Source organism: Thunnus maccoyii, chromosome 22 (assembly GCF_910596095.1).
Source record: "Thunnus maccoyii chromosome 22, fThuMac1.1, whole genome shotgun sequence".
In the NCBI taxonomy this organism is placed as follows: Eukaryota; Metazoa; Chordata; class Actinopteri; order Scombriformes; family Scombridae; genus Thunnus; species Thunnus maccoyii.
In genome coordinates, this window is record NC_056554.1 from 19421175 (window position 1) to 19443221 (window position 22047).

General features: G+C 40.3%; 1 protein-coding gene across 1 annotated transcript in view; it reads left to right on the forward strand.

Annotated features, from left to right (window-relative positions):
- The window catches only part of tnfsf10l (TNF superfamily member 10, like), a 69299-nt gene that overhangs the window by 16778 nt on the left and 30474 nt on the right, over positions 1 to 22047 (forward strand). The window contains exon 2 of the mRNA XM_042400882.1: positions 13829 to 13978. Coding sequence (XP_042256816.1) covers positions 13829 to 13978 — 150 coding nt within the window. The remainder of the gene's footprint in view (positions 1 to 13828; positions 13979 to 22047) is intronic.

Consider the following 22047-nt stretch of genomic DNA (forward strand, 5'->3'; position numbering starts at 1 on the left):
AATTGTATGAAGTAGAGTTGCTAAATGGCTCTTTGGATGAAGCTAAAAGTAGTTGTTTAGTCTATGAGAGTCACAATTAGCAGCTTGAACACTTGAGGTTACCTAAGGTAAGAGTATACACGAGGGCTGTAAATGGTCTCCAGTTGTTCTCCCAGTTTAGATTAGGTTGTTATGTAGCTGTGTCCCATTTTCTGGTTGGTCCAGTCCACATTTTTAAACAAAGACTGGCGCAAATGGACTGTGAAATGCAGCCTTCTTTTTGTGTGACCATGTGATTGTCTTCGTGTATTTTTCTCAGTTGGTCATCTGTTAATGGTAAAAAAAAAAAAAATTTGCATGAACTAGACCAAGAAAAACCTGCGAGGCTTTAAAATGTAAGCCACTTGTAAACTCCACAGTTTGTTCTTGATAACACCCTGGAAATGTTGTCATCCCCGGAGGCAGGCATATTGATAAGTTTACCATTAACCTGGTGCTCTGTTTGCCTGTTGTCCATTATCTGAAGTTAAACATCACATTTCATATCTTGCCCCAGTTTTTCACTGGTATTTACACTTCGACAGCCACTTCTGGGCAACTTTGTGGTGATAAACTGGAAAATGTTTGAGGAGGAGTGTGTAGTTTGAGGACCCAGCCTCCAAATCTGGCCGTAGATCATCCTTCTTTCTTTTAAATCTCTTTCTCTGTCTCTATCACACCGACTGTCAACCTCCTCTTGCTCTTTTCTTTACCTCCCTCAACCTCCCTCTTTTATTTTTCTCTTCCCTGTTCTCAGCCAGATGACAAAAACCAGAAACTTAATCCTTGGAGCGAGAGTGTAAGTTTATAGCAACTCTTAATTTCTCAATGCCACTAACTTGGATAACACAGCTCATGCTCCCATAAACACAGTTAAACAAAAAGAGTCTTGTCTTTATCACACCTAATCTTTTACAGTTCGTTTTTTTTTTTAACTAAACATTAACATTTTCAATTGTTTTAAAGAACAAGGAAGTTAAAGAGAATGACAGAAACAAGCAAGAGTATCAGCAGGCAGGTCCGCCCTTCTTTGGTGTGTCTTTAAACTTTATTTAAACTGGATGAAATCCAAAACAACAAAATTGACAAAGAAAGGTCATAGTTCCACACGCAAAGACTGGGAGTGGTATTCAGCTGTCTTGCTGTGGGGTTGTGTCCACTATCACAAACACATCGGACATGTGCACGAATCCAAAAAACGCACACACAAACACACACACACACACACAGAGATGCACACATGTTCGCATGTTTGCTCGCAGGTGAAGCGACGTCACTTGCAGCATTCCTCCAAAACAAAAGGAGAGCAAACACACACTGCACAGGACACAAAGGAAGTAACCGCCTGCCAGTAATGTCATTATTGTCTTTAAGCAGAAGCAGACCATCTTCTGAATTGATTATGAAATGGGTCAGGTGGGAAATAAAGCATGTGTGGACAATATGAACAGTTTTTCATGTCAGTTTTGGAGAAGCAGAATCGTTACTTTAAGCTCTTTACAGAATAATTTTAAATGTGTGCACAATCCAGTTTGTTTGATATGTTTTAAAGCTACAATAAGCTAATTGAAGAGGGAATTTGGAAGACTTCAGATGATAGCATGTCTTATTGTCGGATGATGGGCTTGTTTTTACAACTTTACAATCCATCACGTGCATGCCTCAGCAGAAATCTGTCTCCATATTCAAACAGCTTCCCTATTACTTCCAATTTGTTTTACTTAATTAATTAGTCACATTGTCTTTCTCTGCCTCTCTTTCCAACACTAGCAAGTTAAAACAAAACAAGGGCTTCTTCAGCTCCAGCAGCTTGAACACACATGGCTATAAAAAATGCTGAATATTTGAAAGCAGAGAGATATGCAGAACCCTTGTATATGTTTATCCGTCTGTCTGCGCTACACGTGAGGCTCTGTGATCATATGATATGTGTCAGCACGTTACTTTTGAAGTCCCAGAGTTTTCTGCGCTAACGCCACCAAGATGAATGCTTGTTCTTGATGAATGCACGCGTGTAGCGATTAAAATCGAGGTTTCTCAAGACAGACCTCCCTCCTGCTTTTTAAATTACCTTTTAAAGCTGCAATCAGAGCAGCTTTAATCAGGGTTACGGCTAAGCTATCAGATAAACTCTAACATGCATTAGAGTCAAAAGAGCAGAAATTAAAGTTTGAAGTGAGGTCACAGTCAGAGGAAGGCAATCAGGGAGTTTCTAGCAACACATTGCCGATCATGATTTCTTATTGATCCCTTTAGGAAAGTCTTGTTTTCTTCATAGCCAGAAACCAGATTCTACAGAGCATTGACTTTGGAGTTTAGCCACAGAGAAGTGAAAGCAGGAAGATGAAAGAGGAACATCCTCTAAAACTACACTTTGTATTTGTAGCTCTTAATGAAGGCTCCTTTCACTGTGTTAACAGGGTCAACGAAATGCCTAAAATATGCCGTGAAATAACGATATTACCCTCTAATAGCACACAAGTCAAGATCCGGTCATTGAAACTGTTAAAAGAGAGCTCACAGCTTAGAAGAAATTGCGTTTTATATATTAAGTATCGTCTCGACCTTGACAAAAACGACTCATTTCTGAATTTTAAGGCACCTGCTGCGGTTCTGGGGAAATTTTACAAACCAAACCAGTCATTCCTAGCTGACTGGTTTTTCAAGGAAACACAAATGAGCCATTGAGAAGGGGGAAAGAGAATAGAGAGTTCGGAAGTTGAGGATTCGTTGTGGCGGTTTTTAATCACCTGTAGGCCAAGGTTGGGAGTTTCTCATGTTTCGTCATGAACAGCGATTTGAAGATAAATCTCCAAACCCTTTTTATTCAGCATCAATGAACTAGCAATTCATTATACATCTATATGTTCAATCCAGAGCAGCAAGCAATAGCGAGGGTTGCTACCCAGAGTTAAACCCAGAGCGTACACTGCTATTAGCTTGACACACATATTTCATTTGATATCTTCATTAAAAATGCCACAATCTTTATCCTTGACTCTCTAGTTCGGTTCCTTTACTGAAGCAAACTGATGCTGGCATGTGAGGCAAGGCCAGGATGCATGTGGTTGCATGAACCCATGTTAAAAACAGTGGTTTCTGTTCCCCAATCCTCTAATGATTGTGTCTTTGGCTCCGATTTGCAAAATACTCCCTGAAAGCTGTTCTGAGTGTGTGTGCTGGGATCTGGCAGGCCCCTTTTTTTTTTTTTTTTTTTTTTTGTGGGGGAGTGTCTGTCTTTTCACTGCAGACAAAAACTTGGCACTTGCGCTACAGAATGAGGTAGAAACTCACAGTTTATCCCCTGTTCATAATCGAAATGGCCCCTTATTTTCTGCCTTGTAAATACCTTTGTGTATGGTTGGCAATCAAGAACTCCTGAACAGAAAGTGCCCGGCCTGATTGCTCTTTAACGTGATGGATTGCTGAGAAAGCAGTTGGTCATTAAACATATAACGCGGATGAATCAGACAACTTTAACAATAAATCAATGTCGGCGTTATCCTGGCCGTCTGCCAGATACGCTGAAGCCCTGAAGGAATGATAAACTGGAAAACACACAGACCTGCAGGCACACACATGCATTCACATTGAATACAAGTCATGCATATAAACCTTGTACATGCACAATGAAAACATTAATAGACTCGTTCGCACCCTCACACACATACTGCACACAATAACAGAAGCTTGCATGCAAACACGTGAGTCTTATGGTTTAGTTGGAGAAAAAAAAAAACATGCTTTGCAGTTTTTAACGATCGCTTCGGGCCAGATGTCACAAAAGAGAGTCAGAGAGGGCTGACTCAAAGGCTGACTCATCATAAAGTCAAATAGCCGTGTTCATAAACAGCATGCCCACTTTATAATAAATATAATGTACTGGTGTTTATGACTATATGATTCAATAAAAGTATGAGTTTCTCACCTGGTCTCATCACCGCCCTGCAGCCCTGAAATGATGTAGCAGCAGCATTTGTACCGATATATTTAATGTGCATGGTTTTGAGCTGCAATTTTTTTCGGGGTGAGGATGTAAGGACCTGCCTTATAATCATACCAAGTGGCAACTACCACGGCTTGAGGCTGAAGCTAATGCAGAAGTACCTTAAAGTGCAATGCAACCAAAAGGCACCACTTGCTAGCTCCATTTGACTCCCATTAAAAAAAGCAACAACGGCTCTCTAGAAACACTGAGTCAATATTGTTTTTCCAATGAGTAATTATGGTCTTAATCACTAAATGCAGGTCATCTAATAAGTGCGCTGGTGGTGATTTTGTAAATTATTACTCCGTGAAGACGTAGGTGCTTTGACGTCTGCCTTGTGGGTGTTTACTGAGAGCTGTGATTCATAGTTTGCTCATCTGCTGCTCTTCCCAGCTCAGGGATTCCCACTGAGTCAAGCTATTATCACAATATTTTGGTAAGTTTAATGTTACTTCATTATGATACCTGCCCTGTTAGCACATTTCGAGCTAAACCAACTAACATTAGCCCAAGTGTGCACCCCTCGGTGTTCCCAGTAAGCTAGTGTTCGCTTCGGTCCAAGGTAGCGGGTTTCAAGAGCGTCAAGGTCTTGGCTCCAAATGGAAAATATGGTGTTGATCATAAGCAGCAACTCTGGGCTCCACACCAGCTCCCTCCGATGCAAAGCAACGGGTGGCATGACACCTCGCCATACATCCATCTTTACAGAATCAGACTGAATTGCTGTTTCATATTTACATGATTCATGAAGCCTGACAGTCACGCTCAGGTTAAGTTATTTCCGTTTGAGAAGGAGGCTTATTTTGTTCTGATTTTTGTCCGTCAGTCGCCAGAGGAGCTGTAGTAAAGAGTAGTAAAAAAGTAGGACTGATTGAATTAATTGATTGATGAATCCTTATAATCCCACGCTACCACTAGTAAATTTCTATTATGGTAGTTTTTGTCAAGACACGAACACTTAGGTGATACAATCTGTCTTCCTCTCGATGTAATGCCTGCTAGAAAGCTTTACTCCTTCAGACACTGTAGGCACGGTCTCTGAGCTACACACCAGGGTGTAACTCAACATGATGGAGCTGGTTCCACCGTGTTGTACGCGCTGTATGTTTCATTTCACTCCTGCACTTGTGTATCTCCCCATCTCTGTGTTTGGGTAAAGTGATTTATGTGCACAGTGCCACCGCTAGTGAGGTCTCAGCTGTTATTTCACTCTGCTCTCTGTCTTGTCTGCTTCATCACAAAGTAGAGAAAGTTTACTGAAATACGGCCAACTCTCTCCCTCTTTCTCCCACTGTGCTCGCTGTTCATCCCCCCCCACACGCCCCCACCCCCGCCGCCCCCCAACACACACACTCTCTTCTTGGTCCAGACCTCTGGCCTGCTGGATTTGAGTTACGTGGCTGCCTTCTCCTCTTCCTAATCCCTTCAAATGAGAGTTTTGGACTGCCAAGGAACTCCCAGATCCACACACACACACACAAATGAACACACACTTAAACACACACACACACACACACACACACACATAAACACACAAAATTGCAGCAGGGTTTCCAAGTGGCCCTCTGAGATATTCTTTTCAGGGTTTGGTGTCCAGTGAGGGCCAGCCAAATACACACACACACATGCACACACACACAGTCTCTCTATTGCATATGCACAGAGGGCAGGCCACACACACACACGTAATACATATGTACATGCACACACACATACAGTCACACACACAGGGAGGGAACAGTGAAGCATTGTTCGCCGCTTCCTGAGAGAGCCGGCATCAGGATCACAGGAGCTCTGTCAGCCTGGACCCTTCCTCTTCCCCCCCCCCCCCCCACCCCCCATCTCCCCTCCCCTCTGTCTCTCTCTCTGAAGCCCGGTCATCCAATTGAGTATAGACAGCCATGAGAGACCACATGTCTTCTGGCTAAGAAGGGATAAAAAGAACATAGATCACTCAAAAATATGTGTGTGTATGTGTGTATTTCCTCTTGTTGCAGAGATGATGGTTTCCAAAAGCAGACCAACAGGGATTATCCCAGTTTAGCTTGTGTATTTGGAGAACAGTAGTGAGCAATAAATTACTGAAGTTCAGGTTCAAAGACTTAAAATAACATCCTCACAGTATGAGAACGGTTCTCTACATCTACAATCTCATGTCTATAGTAGCTCTGCAGTTGCCAAGCAACCTGTGTGAGAAAAAAACATATTTGTATGATGTTGACGTGTAGTACAAGTTGATCAGGTGGGCTGGGTGTTGTTTTAAAAATGTCAATACTGTTGCCAATATGATTGATGACAGAATTGTATTAAAATATCAAAATCACACTTGGCTTTTCGTACCGTACTTTTAGGAAAATAAACATTCTTCTTTCTTTTATATTCTTCTCTTGAATAAAATAAGCCAAACTTCTCAAACAAATCAGTGATAAATGATGTCAACACAAGCAACCTTACAGGGACTTCCTGAATAAAATACAGTATGACATTGAAGTTGTTGTTTAAATCAGGAAATATGTTAATCTAAAATATTGGTCCAAATTTCTGGTACTTGTTTTCAGTGCTACACATTTTAACATTTAGCATAACAAACGTTTGAGGTTTGATGCCCATCCCTGCTGAAGGTAGATTTGTTTCACATTTAGATAACTGACCCACATAAACTTCTCTCATGTTTAGTCCTTCTCTACTGGTTTACATGGAGAACAGAACATGAGCTAACTGTTGTTGCTTGGTTTTACTAGCAAGCTAGCTTGCGGTGCTAGTTAACCACTCAATGAAAGTCTATGGTTAGGCAACAAAGAAGCTGACATGCAACATCTTGACAGTTCTCACCAGAAAAACACAAGCAGAGGTTGTTTGTTCCAACACTTGTAACGACGTTTTAATGCTTCTCTTGAAGCTTGACGCAACACATGCTTTTTCTAGCAAAAGTAAATGTACCATGACCTTTTTAAATCGCCACAAAAAGTGTTTGAGAAGAAGTTAGAAATGTGTGCAAAGTGTGTGACTTCTGCTACAGTCAAAACTGGTTTATTTTAACTTTGAAAGTGGACTTTTACTAACTTTAACAATAAAGACTGCAGATCAGAAAATAAATATGTTTTTGGACCAGTTATATGGTCAATCAACCCATTTTGTCTAAGTGTATCAGCTATCAATTCTTTAAATCCACAAATTCATACATTTAGCCAAGATCTTCAACATGGTATTACATCATTGAAAGCCCTCTGTGCTGACAATGAATAAATAGAAATGACTGTAATCTCTTAAACATTTGGAAAATTCAGTTTTGGGGGGTGCCGTGACCAAACATCTGTGACGGGTAATGTCAACTGAAAATCATATTTACAGACACTCTCACCCGCTCATCTTTTACATCTGACATCTGAGTCCAGGTCACACATAGGAATTCAACCCAGTTTAAGAGCTCAACAGAGACTTACATCAGATCTTGTGTGCTGCTGAATGTTTTTAGCATGTGTAAGCCTGCGTTTGGCTGCTGATCGGACCCTCCGGACTCATTCCTTAGGAACCAAGGGAAGGACAAGTCATCAATGTCAACATACTGAGAAAATACATCACTCAGGGGACAAGTGTATAGGGACCAGAACTTAAATGTTACTTGGCAAAAAAAGGATATATGCCCTTTGAGTAGAGTGAAGTATGTTGTTTTAAAAGAGAAATAGCACAACTGGTGATTATGAACTACTAGTATGGTCACAATAAGTCTTCTTTAGGCCTTTGTTTGGGGTTAAAATGCTATTAATCAATTCTTTGTCAGAGCGATTTCTATTTAGACGCAAAGGAGACATGAGAATTAACAATTGTGTAAACGTCAATGTCGGTCTGCTGTCAGCTTATTGATTTGTTAAGGTTGAATCATCGGGGTGTAACTTGTTCATGAATTGATAGCTTATGGGCCCAGTTTTGCAATTTCCGGGTTTGAGTCAGGATTTGGCAAAAATAAACTGTTGTCAATAGAGCATTCAGGAGAGAGGGGTGGAGTGGGAGGAGGGTACTCCTCCAAACTGTTGATGCTTAAAACCTGTGGAGTAGTTCCAGTTGCATGCTCCCAGGGCATGGTAATGATGTGGAGGCTGAGTCCCCCCCATCTCTGGAGGCATACATGTCCATACTCGCCTACAGAATCTCTCACATTTTCCTTTCTGCTCTCCAGCGGTTTTTTCTAGACCAAAAACAGAATGAGTGCAAGACATAACTGATAAAAATCACTTAAATGAAGATCTAATTTCAGTTTCCTGGCCTGGAAACAAGTAGAGGATATTGTCATGATGCAAATCAATGACAGGGCAGTGTAACAGTATAGTCGTGTAAGGAGAATGAAAGACTAACTGCACGGCTACAGAAAGCCAACAGAGCTGCAGATTTTGGCTCACTGGGGTTTGGTAGAATCAGAAAAGTAAATGAACAATGAAGGAAAAGATTCTTCAGGGAAACTTGGAGGGAGGAAGAACCAACTTGGCTCTGTAAGCAGTGATGCCGCTGACTTCCATTTAGGACCAGTCACCAGGCAGAGAGCCATTAAATTACAGTTGAATAAAGAAATATCTGCTGTGAGAGGAAACTTTGCACTCTTTCTAAACGAGTGTCAATGAATTCGGACATAAAACTTGTTTCTCTGAGGACTAACTCTCTCTGTGATCTGTTTGTTGTGATGAAACTCAAAAGGGTCTGAATCTTATTGAGTTGTTAGACCAGGAAGACATTGTAAGCCATGTTACCAGCGTGGCTTTAGGTATGGCAATGTCGGTCTAACGGTCAGTCCACCACTTTGGTCCATACTGAAATATCTCAACAACTAAAGGATGGATGCCATGAAGTGTTGTACAGTGCCACAATCAGTTGATTCTTACTTTTCATGAAATGTCTCAAACTAATAGATTGATTGCCATGAAACTTGGCACAGATATCCATGATCCCCCCGCTGATGAATCTTAATGACATTGGGGATCCCCTTATTTTTAATCTAGCGCCAGCAGTAAATCAAAGTTTTCACTTATCCATTGAAATATCTCAATTTCCACTAAATGAATTGGCACCAGATTTCGGACAGACTTTAGTTATCTTCTGACTTTTCCTCTAGTGTCACCATGACGACCGTTGGACTGCCGTGAAATTTGATACAAACAAACATTCATGTCCTCCTCAGGATGAATTGTGATCACTTTGGTGTCATTGTTGGCTCATAATTTCAATTTGTCCAATACTTTGCTGCAAACTCAAGACATTCCCATCAGTCTCAGCTGTACACAATAAATGAAGACATTGTAAACATCATTTACATGATGATGTAGCTTTGCCTTACATATGCAACATCCATGTAAGGCTGTAATGGATGTTGCATATCACCGTTGGCTGTAACATGAACGCCAAATTCAATTTAAAAGAGAAATACAAACATCCAAAGAAAGCTGGACTCTCCAACAGCTGAAATAAGAAGTTGAAATATGGTTTACTGACAAGATGTTGCATGCAAGTCAAAGTTCAGAGAAGCTGTTTAATGCAGCTTAAGCCGATAGAAAAGAAAATATATCTCTGTGGTGATAATGTTTGTCTGCATAGCTTGGTTTAGCCTCTGGCCTCGGCCCCATATACTAATGGAGCAGAAAGTTTTCTTCTAATCTTGTTAGCTCAGTGCAGTGATGTGTACTGGCTTTATCTTCTCACTAACATGGATGAGACTGTTTCCCATAATGGATCAAACACTCCCTGCCGGCCTTGTCAAAACCTAATGGACACACACACACACACACACAAATGCCTAACCCTATAAAGTGAAACCATTTATTCTCGTAAACAAAGATACTCCTCAATAACAATTAATCCTCCAACCAGAACCACCAAAGCAGGGAGTGTGTTTTGGCAGAGGCGCCAGAAAGAAACCAAGTTTACGTTCACTCCATTTGTTGCGCCAAGCAAGCTCAAATCCACTCATGCATGCTCGAACCTCCCCAACACTTCTGCCAATAGTAGCTGTCATCACACACCCCCTCACAATAGACAAACTGTCTCTGCCCAGACTCCACTGTCAGCAGTTTTTGTTGGGATGTGTTGTGATTGTATGCAGATGATCTATGATGACCTACTATGTTTCCTTCTCTGTCATCAGAGCGCTGATGGACAATGAGAAATACATAAAGTTCAGACAAAATAATCACAACAATAAATTATAGCTTTTAAGACCCTGGCAGAGGTGCAAAGTAACGAAATACATTTTTTTCAAGCTCCGAATTTCCATTTTTTGCAACTTTATACTCCTCCTCCACCACATTTTAGTGCTAAATATTCTACTTTTTACTCCATTACTACTTTTACTGTACATGTTTATTTATGATAACTTACATTTGACGTTATTTTTTTATGCATTATTATAGATTAAACCACCCAAAAGTATATAAAGTGGTTAAAATAAAATCAGCTTCACCTTGACCAGGAATTACATTTAAATGTTGTTTACACATTAACGAGTCAGTAATAGTAGTCCAATATTATATGTTAAACAATAATATAACAATCTGAAAGGGGCTAGTATGCACAGTGACTACCTCTATTTTTGATCATTTTTGCTGATAATACTTCTGTACTTTTACTTACATAAACATTTGAATGCAACAAGTTTTTTTAACATAATGTTGACTTGGTACTTTTACTTAAAGATCTAAATGCTTCTTATACCACCCGTCCTTGCCGAACAAAAAGCAGTGCTCAGAATATTTCAGCAATGCTAAACTTTACAATATCTTGGCATAAAAAATGCAGCTATACATTAGAGCTGTAATACAAAAAAAATGTTCCATCTGCACCAAATAAAAAAGATGAAGACATGTAATGGTTGCCCAAACTAAATTATGATCCCAGGTGTGAAAGCCCTCAGGAAGAAATAAATCAAACCCAAATCCAAGATAAAACTGGAGTTTCCAAAGTTCTTTCTTTCCCTTGTCTTGGAAATAAACGCACACAGTGTAGGTTGTGTTACATCATTTCTATGTTTTTGGAACATGCTCATTTCAAACAGCTGTGGAAACTGAGAATATTTCCTCTTATAGCTTAATGTATTCATAAAAAAAAATGTATATTATCCGAGTCTCCAGAAGTTGACCTCAACCAAGCTTGTAACCAGAATGTGCACTGACTGGAATGACAACATGTGTATCTCATTAGTCTTATCTTGATTAGTCCCTAAATAGAAATGTGAAGCCATTAAAACAAACAAAAAAAAAGTCTTCCTTCTCAGGACAGGACAACATGTTGGGACTGCTGAGAGGTGACCCAAAGTCTCCCAAAGATCCCTTGCCTTTCCCGTAAATGCCTTGTCCTTCCCGCTTGGTTTGAACCAGTTTACACACTAACACACACACACACACACACACAGACAGACACACCACTATCCTCAGTAGGATCAGCGAGATCCGCTCATGCATCAACATGAACTGAAGCGCTGAGGAAGAACAGAAAGCAGCGTGACAAAGAGAGCAGTAAAGAGAAAGAAAGAAAGAAAGGAAGAAGGCTGAAACCACAGAGGAAGACAAAAGGAGGGAGTGTCATTAGAAAACAGGGGTCAAACAGAAGGAAATTAATAAAAATAAAGAGAAGGGGGTGACAGAGTGCACGTCTGTAATCTCTCTCTCCTCATCAGCGCTTGTTACAGAGTCATTAGCAGGGCTTTCAGACCGTGACAACCTCCCTGAAGGGCACACACACACACATAACTCCACAGCTGGAAAGTCACAAAGTTTCTCTCTACATTTCAGTTCCCAAAGATGTCTTATTCGACCCATGCCGCCCCAAAATTACAAGAAAACATTCATTGTTTCAGATGGAAGTCTCAAACAGGAGGCATAACAAAAGGGGAAAGAAACAATTTCCCCTATGCCCCAGAGGAATTGTTGTTTTAATTGTCTCTTATTAGATGTCTCGATGTGGATGCAGTGTGTGTGTGTGTGTGTGTGTGTTCGGTAAGGTTCACTTCAGGAGAGACCCTTTCACTAAGGCCATGCATGCATGCACCGTGTTGTTACATAAGGAGTTGTGTTTCAGCTCCGAGACCCAGCGGTGCATGTGTGCCAAAACGTTTTTTGGTAACATTTGGTCTCAGCTTTTCTTTTTTTTTGTTTGTTTTGTTTTTTTTTAGTGTTCATGTAACAATAAGACACTATGAGACAGACGTACAGCTGTCCATTAGCGTAGTTATGCTTCAACACTGAAAGAACATTCAAGGGGAAAATGTACCAAAGCCAGAGATCCTGCACAAAACAGGTGCAAGTCCCAAATAAGGACACAAAAAAATATAAAAAATGAAAAACACATGCAAGAGGAAATAAACTGCAAATTGAGCTGCATATGAGAGAAGTGCAGAGAGAGTGATGGCACACCAGAGGACGACTAGTTTGACTTAGCAGCAGGAACAAATGAGACATGAATGATCCCAAGAGGATAATAAAAGTAAATGAAAGTAATGATGTTTATACTATAAGAATTTACAGATGATGTTAGATATTATCAAAGACCAAAAACTAAATACTACTATTAATAATAATCATTGCACATGTAAAGATTCTGGTTCATGATGAATATTACCACTTTTGCCTTTATTTCACTTTTTGACCTTTTGACCTTTATCAAACCACCTGCATAGAAATGTTAACTCATGTTGTTTCATTCACCAATTAATCTGATTGTTGTGGTCCTCTGATTGAATACGTGATGTGATACATGTTCATACACCTCATGAAGCTCATAAATTGATATTCCAGCAGTTGTGTGTGGGAGGTTTTTCACTTTTTATCCATATGTTGTGCTCTTCAAGTATGATTGTCCTCAGAGGCCACCGTAGCAACACTTGATTGAATACAAAATTGAGACTCGGGCACTCTTTTAACCCTTGGGTTGTGTTTGTACATCTATCATAATACATCATTACCACCTGTGTTAGATATTTTTATTAACTTCTCTTTGGGACTTGTTGTTTAGGCCTCACTTAGCTGAATCTATACAACTTGTTTTTTGATTATTTTTAGTATAGTAAATACCAGAGGACACATATTGTGCTATGCTGTGGAAAAAACCCCCTAACTTTTTAAGCAGTGGTACAAAATAACATCTGTTGTGTTCCAGGCCAAAACTGACCGTTTTATTATCTCCGCGGGGCGTAAGTCTGGAGGGGGATCATGCGTTTGGTCGTGTGTGTGTCAGCGTGTGTGTATCTGTCCGCAACTAATCTACTACTGGACCCATCAGCCTAGGCTAAAAACAAAGCTTAGCTAGTCTGTTGCATCCCACATTTTGGCCTTTGTTGTGGCTTAAAAACTCATCTTGAAGGCGCGATACGAGATGAATCAACCCCTGTGTGTCCTCGCTGCCGTCTCGACTGTACACACACCTGGCGGAGATCTGTGCATTCTTCTAGTTAATTTCTGTGAATGTGTTATAAATAATTACGATCATATGAGAGATACAATTTATGATGGGACTGTTTCACTTCACTTTTAAACATACAGCAGGGGAAACACAGGCTGCATTGTAGTTGATTAGGCAGGGTATAGAGTATTTTTATTCATTCATTTAATTCATTCACTTTGTAGATATTTAAAGCAACATTTATGGGTTTGAAGCCTCTGGTCCACAATAGTCAGTTTGAAAGCCAGAAAACATCTGCTGAAGGGATAAATATCCCCAGAAACATGGTCGGGTTTTTTTTTTTTTGCTACAAGACAGTAATTCCAGACACTTATTTCTCTTTTCAGCAGTCTTGCCAACGTCGACTCACGAGGAATCTTTTCTCCGTGTGTGTTTGTACTGTAGGTGCGTAGTCAGGGGGTGACTGAGGAGCTGAAGTGCCTGAGTTTACTGAATGCTCTGGATAAGGACCAGGACATCCCAGACCAGCTGGCCCAGCTCTTCGGGGAACCTTGCATCAAACTGGCCGAAGGCATCAAAGCGTACATCTCCAAGGTAAGATATTTCTTTTAAAAAACACTCATTCTGATGCTCCATATATTTGTTATGGAGAAATAAATCACCGATGACCCACTGATTTATGACTGAACGTCATTGTTTTGTTAAATAAATGGCTTTCAAAAGTTAATAAACTCTGTGATGAGTCCAGTCTCCAGGAAAGTAGGTTCAATATTTATCCAGCGGTGGACGTTAAGTTGGACTGAACGTCGAAGAAATACACACATGAAGGAATCTGTTTTGTGAAGGAGCTTTTAGTGGCTTATTGACAGCAATTTCTTGGACTGTAATGTGGATTAAATCCATTTAGAAGATGGAAAAGTGGGGTTTGTAGTAGGTGTTTTGCAAATAGGAAGCAGCAAACAATTCACAACCAATCAGAACGGACACTTGATCAGCCCATACAAGGATATATTGTAGGAATAAAAGCAGCAAAAGAAAAAAAAGGTCAGTTAAAAGTGTTTCCAAGCTAATACTGCTCTTACATTGTGAATTATCCACTTTAAATCTCAACAATCTGAATCACCAGATGAGCTATTTTAGGTATTTCTGTAACCCTTAATGAAGTGTGTTCAGTTCGCTCTGCTGACCCCGAGGTTACAGAACAGATGGAGGCTGGTTTCAGCGTGAAGGAATCTGCTCCGTTACAGTAAGCTGAGAAACATCTGTGGGGGATTGATGCAGCGCTGAACCTCTGGGTGGGACTAATTGGGCATTATTTGTCATCGTAATGGAGATACCTTCAGCTGCGGGGGAGTAACAGTCATTAAATACTGCACATACTGTAGATATAAAGGGGCGTGTATGTTGAATTAAATACAATCAGATGGACAGTGTTTGTCCTAAAGGGACACCGTCTTTTGCAGAATGCTTGGAAGTTTACCTAAAATATATATTTAACAAAATTATAGAGTTATAGAGTGATGAATTTCATATACTCGAGTAGCGTAGGTGCATAAAAATGAACTCCTCATGTGCGTGGCTATTATTATGAGACATTTTTGGACCAAACTCCAAATATTTTGGATTTGGTTTATAGGAATTAATGAGTTCGCAAAGGTTCCAAAAGTTTTTAATAACAACAATAACAATGTTTCTCACTTTTCCAGTATTAGCTTCAAGGTCAATTTCATCTGCTCAATCAGCTAATTTCCCACCATGAACTCAAGTTTATCCTTAAAACAACAATAGAACACCTCATAAGACAGTGAGTATTAATAATATTAATGAACACCTGTCCTGGAAACAAAGTGTGATGTATAATAGATTGAGTGCAGGAGAGCAGTTATTAGTATTGGATATATAACGGAATTGAAATGAGACAGGATACAAGAAACAGACACCTCATCTGTCACGGTGTGTACACGACACACTCGGCTTAACGCTGGCCAGCTGCTCCGTTTGCTTTCTGCAGACAAAACCTTTGCGGTTAACCCTGACTGAGAGAGAGGCCATTGCTTAAAAGTAATGAAAACTTGTAAAAAAAATAAAGAGCATTGGGGTCTTTGTGTTTATCTTGTGATGACAGGACTGGAGAGGTAGTCGTTGGCGGTAGTGACCCATTAGAAACTTTATTGGCTCTTTATGGCAGCTTCACCCTTTACCTGTCTGTCTGTGAGGGTGTGAGCGATCATAAACTTTACGATTCAGGCAGCCAACAATATATCATAATACCAATTAATAACTGATAATAGCTATTGTCCATTTGGAGACATTCACTGTTGATACTTTCTGACTTCAGAGCATAAACACTACAGAGTCTGTTTTGCTGCAGGTTTACATTTATAAGCCTGAACTTGTGCGTCTGTGCTTGAGAGAGTTTTGTGGAAACACGTCTACACACTCACACACACACACTCACACACAAATCTGTGTTTGTATTGAACCTGCTGTGTTTTTTATCAGCTTTATCTTTAATATCGATGCCTTCATGTACCTGTGCCAAACCTCGGTCAAACACAGTTCAAATAAACGAAGGCGGGTACCGATCGCACTGACTCACCTCAGGGTTGTTTTCACCGAACTCAAGTCAAGTGTTACCTTGTCTTGAGCAAGTCCTGCAAGTATCAAACATGCTTAAAACTTGCCCTCCCAGTTGTGTAATTGGTGCCAGTAAAATGTCAACAGTGTCACCAGTACGTCCCTGAAAGAGTCGCTGAGTTTCATTTTTTATTTAACGAGTAAACCCAACGACATAAGGACGACATAAAGAAGAGTTTCACTTTCCGTGAAACTGTTGAGTCTTCTTCAGCTGGTTGTTTTCCATAGTAAACAAAATTTCCATGTCTATCTAGTCTCAGTGAGGAAAACAAGACAAGACAGAGAAATATAGAGCAAGAGAGTTCAAGCCTGAACCAAAACAACCAGCGTGCCAACGGTTCTGGCATCGAGGTGTAAACGATGATGAGGCAAATAAGGACATGAACCTCTACTTGTTCGTATTTGGCAAACGTAACACTTTCTATCTTTGTTTTGCTCGGAGACTCAGATAAGTAGAGTTTAATGCATCGAAGTTGCAAATTACAGAAAAGTCAAAATCTTAGGTGTCTTTCTTGCTATTTTTCTAAATGTGTAGTCCAGTCTAAGAGGATGATTTTACTGGTAAATTTAGCAAAACTACAAAAAAAAGCTGAGACGATTAGTTGATTAATCGATTAGTTGATTGTCACGAATTTAATCATCAACTATTGTGATAACCAATTAATCGTTTCAGTCATTTTTTAAGCAAAAATGGTAAAAAACCCAGTATTTTCAGCTTTTCTTTCTCAGATATATCGTTGTAAACTGAGTATCTTTGAGTTTTGGACTTGGTTTAGACATTTAAAAGACTATGTTTTGACATTTCATAGCCTAACTGATAAAAATAATTGATTAATCAGTAATGAAAATGATCATTAGTTGCAGCCCTGCTGTCTTGTAAACTTTACTTATAGCTCAGTTGGTTGAGTAGATCGGCCGTTAATCGTAGAGTCGGTGGATTTGTCTTTGACTCCCCCATTTGCATTGTTCCCCTAAATACATGTAACTCATCTTGGACAAAAGTGTCTCTGTTATAAATCGCTACCGCCTCAGGGCACCATTCAGTCTGCTTCAGCTGAGCTCAGGTGTTACAAACACCTGGTATTACTTGGCACCAACAGGTGGGATCTGATCAGACCAGTGATGAGACATGAGAATTTACAGCCTACATTCAACACACACACACACACACACACAAACCATAAAGTATCCATAATTGTTTTATCTTAAATCTTTTCCTCTGGACTCAAACGGTCTAAACTTGGGAGTCACATGGCTAAAGAATTGCTCACACACAGAAACATACAATTACAAAAAAAAAAAAAACATAAATTCACAGTAAGTCATTTTTTGTATTACCTATACGACCCCGCGGTACATAAACAGTTCCCGCCATGACACACATCAAGGTCAGACTCCTCCTGAATCAGCATGACTCCGAGAAGCTGTGGTTTGAGAATACCCCTATTGCTCTCTCACACACCCACACACAGCCATTCATAAGCCCAGTGAGTCGCTCCATTGATATAAGTCATCTTCTTGCAGACATAGCCAAGAGGACTTTTCCCAATTAGTCTGAATGTCTGAATGCTTGCAGCAGTATATCAGCCCCCTCAGTTCCTACCTCCTCCACACAAACACACAACCACAGCCCTGTCTTTTTTCTTAAAGCCTCTCTCTCTCCCAATCTATTTCTTATTTTTTCCCCCTTCCTACCTCTCACCTCTCCTAACCCCCTTTCTCTCTGCTCTACTTGTATGATACAATCGGAGAGCCCTGCTCCATGCCCCTGTGGTCCTCAGTGGACGGGAACAGGAATGTCTAGTTTTTCTCTCTCTCTCTCTCTCTCTCTACAGTGTAACACACAGGAAATACAGAACATGCACTCACTGGTGACACTCATCCAAACCAATTTACATCCCATTACTCTCTTCCAAACACTCACACATGCTGACACATATTTTTAAGATTATCCAAATCCCACACTTTCTGGATTTTATTCCAGCTGATACCGCTCAAAAATAGCAAATAGAAAGAGGCATTTAACCCCTATAGTGTTGTGTTGTCAACTTGCGTCAGTCGATAAAGGTTTTTAAAGAGTCTAGTAGCCACTGTGGTGGTTAGAGTGAGCTGGCGGACCAAATAGGCGCCGTCTTATTGCTTATAAAATGCTTCGGTGAAAATACTGGAAGCTGAGATTTGAAACTGTGGCAACGTTTTTTTTTTTTTTATGCAGATAAATACTGCAGCTGGAAAGCAATTATACAGTTAGAATTACACCAGTTTTAATGTTTAATTGTGTGTGGAAATCCCGTGTAGCGATCCGAGCCTTGACTACCTTTTTCTTTTCCAACGCCAAAGGTCACATCCTTGGTGGTTATTTTCTTTTAAATCGGTTTTATCTGATAAAGATGGAGGTGAGTGTGTTGACTTAAATGCTTTCTGGAGTTTAAACCTAATCTAGAAGCACGTGCACAGTATTTACAATCAGAAATGCTCAATTAATCTTCCAAAATGAGGTAAAAAAATCATACCCTAGCCAGAATCTCCCGCCTCATCACCCCTGTCGGTATTTTAAAATCACAACAGGAGTAGTCGAGAGGTCTGAAAGCAGCCTCGTGAAGGTCTAAGACTGGAAGACTGGGGAGGTCTGTACTATATGTCTTCATTGAAGATTGATTCAGCCACTGATAAGACGTCTGCTGGTTCTACATTTCTCCGGCTAAACACTTGATTTGCTTGTTACTCATATGGTCTGACACCTTGATTGGCAGCTGTGTTGGCTTTTACCTCGCATTTCTTGGCCGGTTCCTCCTTCGGTTGGCTTCGACCATCATAGGGGAGCGACTAGCCTCGACCCCCCTCTTGCTAATCCACCACAGACCCAACAGTGGCTAGATCAGTTTTTCTCATCATCTTTTCTGGCACTGATTCTCTACTGTAGGGCACAGGTCACTTGGAAAATGTTTTTTTTAAAGGCACAGTTTCACATTTTCAGTAATACTGGTTGACAGTTATACGAGAACATCAATACCACTGTTATATATGTGTCCATTAAATACAAAGCTGGAGTCAGGTTAGCTAAGGTTAGCATACACCTTTGGAGAGAGGCAAGCTAGCTGTTTCCACCTAAGCTAAACTATCTTTCTCTTGGCTCTGGCTTCATATTTAACAGACAGATACGAAATTGGGACTCGTTTTCTATATTATTCAGACAGCACATTGAATAAATCCACTTTACTGTCCAGCTTCAACAGTCCGTAGTAAAATACAAGATCTCAGCTGGACACATAGAGGTCTTTCCTCTTTAGACAAATTATACACAACATTTACACAACAGATTCATTTTTTCATCATCCTAAATATAAGCAGTTTGGGTTTAGTCCGTATATTATCAGCCAACTGCCTTTAACTCTTGAGTAAACACAGATTTTCTGACCAAACAAATATTGACCTTTTTCGTTATTAAAAAGAGCCTCAACAGACCCGGAGTCGTAAAGCGAAGTGCACACATCTGTAGACCGAGAGCCAATAACTTGTTGACCCCAAATAAATATCTCTCTTGTCAGCTTGCTTTCTTCCGTATCGAGTATCCGATTCCATAACTGAGCTAACACATATCTTCCGTCGAGCCTCACATGGTTCCAACTCTGTTGCATATTTGTGCACACCCAGGAAATAGCACTATAGTGTACCTTTAACCCTCAGTAGTGATGCCTAGTTACCAGGAGTTAGATTGGCTATAGTTATACAGATAAACAGAGTAGTATAAATGTGAAGTTGAGGGTCACTGGAAACTACAAGCATCATTTCTGGGGTCAAATATAGGTCAATTCTGACCGCAGTGACTCTCAGAGGCCTGCTGCTGCTGCAGCCTGTTGGTGTCTGTAAAGCGTCCCAGCTGTTGCAGCTGACAGGTGCCGAGAGGAAGCGCTGATCACGGCTTCTTACTTCAAATCAGCTACTTAAAGCCATTTGATCCCATGCTCTTTTGCAACAAGTTAAAATATTTTTGACTTATAGGACTTGAGTGGAAACGCTAAGCCCTCAGTGCTGTCGGGATCATAAAACAGTGGACCGTATCCGTTCAAGTTAAAGGGGGGTAAAAGAAGCCAAAGCTAAAGTCTGTTCTTAATGGATGTATGACTGATTTCTGGATTAAGATATTAGACATCTGACAAATCTAAGGTTAAAATGAAAGTTTAACTATCTACAATATAAATTTTTTTCGAATTTACTCATACAAAAACACACACGCTGTTGCTGTGCCTTCTAGTTTTGGCTACAAACCGACAGTGCAACAAGTCCAAAACAGATGCTTGGATTCGGTTCACTGATAAACTATGCGGTTTGGATGCGCGCTCAGCCTCACCCACTCACTCAGTATACGAAGAATCAGCGAATGACGAGCGGTGAGTGTGAGAAAAGGCAGCGTACTAAGAATGAGGTGGAGGGAAAAGAAAATGGAAAAGAAATAGGAGACGAGCTTTAGCACCGTTTTGGCCACGGTTTATCCCCTGGACCTTATTATAAAAAGTGTTGGCTGCGTTTTATAGATTCCTCCGTGGGGCACATATACTGTATTTAATGGCACCAGTGAGTGAGTGAGCGAGTGAGTGGGTGAGTGAGTGAGTGATGACGATGATGATGTGACTAATATGTATGCGTGTGAGAGGATGATGGAGGAAGACGGTGATGATAGTGGCGTTGGCATGAAACGATAAAGACGGTGATGAATGTGTAGACCAGATGGATTGATGAGAGTACTGAAAGAGCTCAGGGAGGTCAGGCATAATGACGTCAAACGGTGAACTACTTAAAGGGAGAAATAATGGAAACAGTTTTAGAACAAAAAAAAAAAAAACAAGGGAGGAAGAGAGAGAAAGAAAGAAGCTATTAAAAAAAAACCCAGCTGGACAGGAACAAATGAAAAAGAATGAGAGATGTGAAGGGAAAAAAGAAGGGAAGCGGAAAATAGAGGTGCTGCAAAAGAAGGAGAAGAAGAAGAAGGAGGAGGTGAGAGATGGGAAAAGAAGAAAAAGATGTGGTGAGCTAATAAGCAAGAAAGAAATGTTGTGTGTGTGTGTGGAGGCGAAAGGAGGGAGGGGAGAGAAAAAAAAAAAGTTAATAAAATTCAGCAGAAATGATTAATATAAAGGACCACACTGGTGTTTCTGTGTGGTTTAGCTTATTACTAACAAACCACAGCAACACACCAGATATATTTACATTACTGTGGAGTATCGTCCAAACCACATGAGCATTTAGATTGATTTTGTTCCCCTTTAGGAAGCTGTTAGTTCAACTTTAAACAGTTTGTCCTCTTTATTTTGCGTTAATGAAGCATATAATTTGAAGGATACTTCCTTTCGTCACTTTCTGGTTCGACTGTATGGTAGCAAAAATCAAATCCAGCGCACAATAGGCTCGTATTTTTTTTAGCAAGGCTGTCTTAAGACAACACTCACATGCCAATATGTGCATTCACAGAGTTACTGGTTGCTGTAATTGTTCTTCCTGTCCATACTCAAGAGATTCCTCCTTCGTGCGAGCGAGATAGGGGACAAAATGTACAGCTAGTATGATATTTCAGCGGTCAAAGTTAGCTAAAACAAGTGGTTATGAGTCCTCCACCACTGCTTTGCAAAGGAAACACTGTCCAGGGAAATGGAAAGAGAGATTTAGTTCATGGCTAACTCAGACTGCTGAAGCCTCATATTAGCTTTGGCTAGAAAAATAAGGAGAAGAGAGACCTGAGGAAAAGAGGCGAAGCATGAAATAGAGCTGCTGCAGGAGAAGAAGAAGGAGAGAGGAGAGAGAGAGAGGAGGAGGGGGGGATGAGAAAAGAATAAAATGTACCACAATGAGGTTTTAATTATACAAACATTTTGTTGAGGCAAAACAAGGGGGGGAAACTGCTGTATTGGTTGAGTTAAACTTCAGCGGGTCCAAAATTTGTTCAACTAAACTCACAAACAAAAATCCAGAAGTTTAAATAAAGAAAGGGTTGTATTTTATGTAACATTTGTATGTGTCTGTTCATGAAA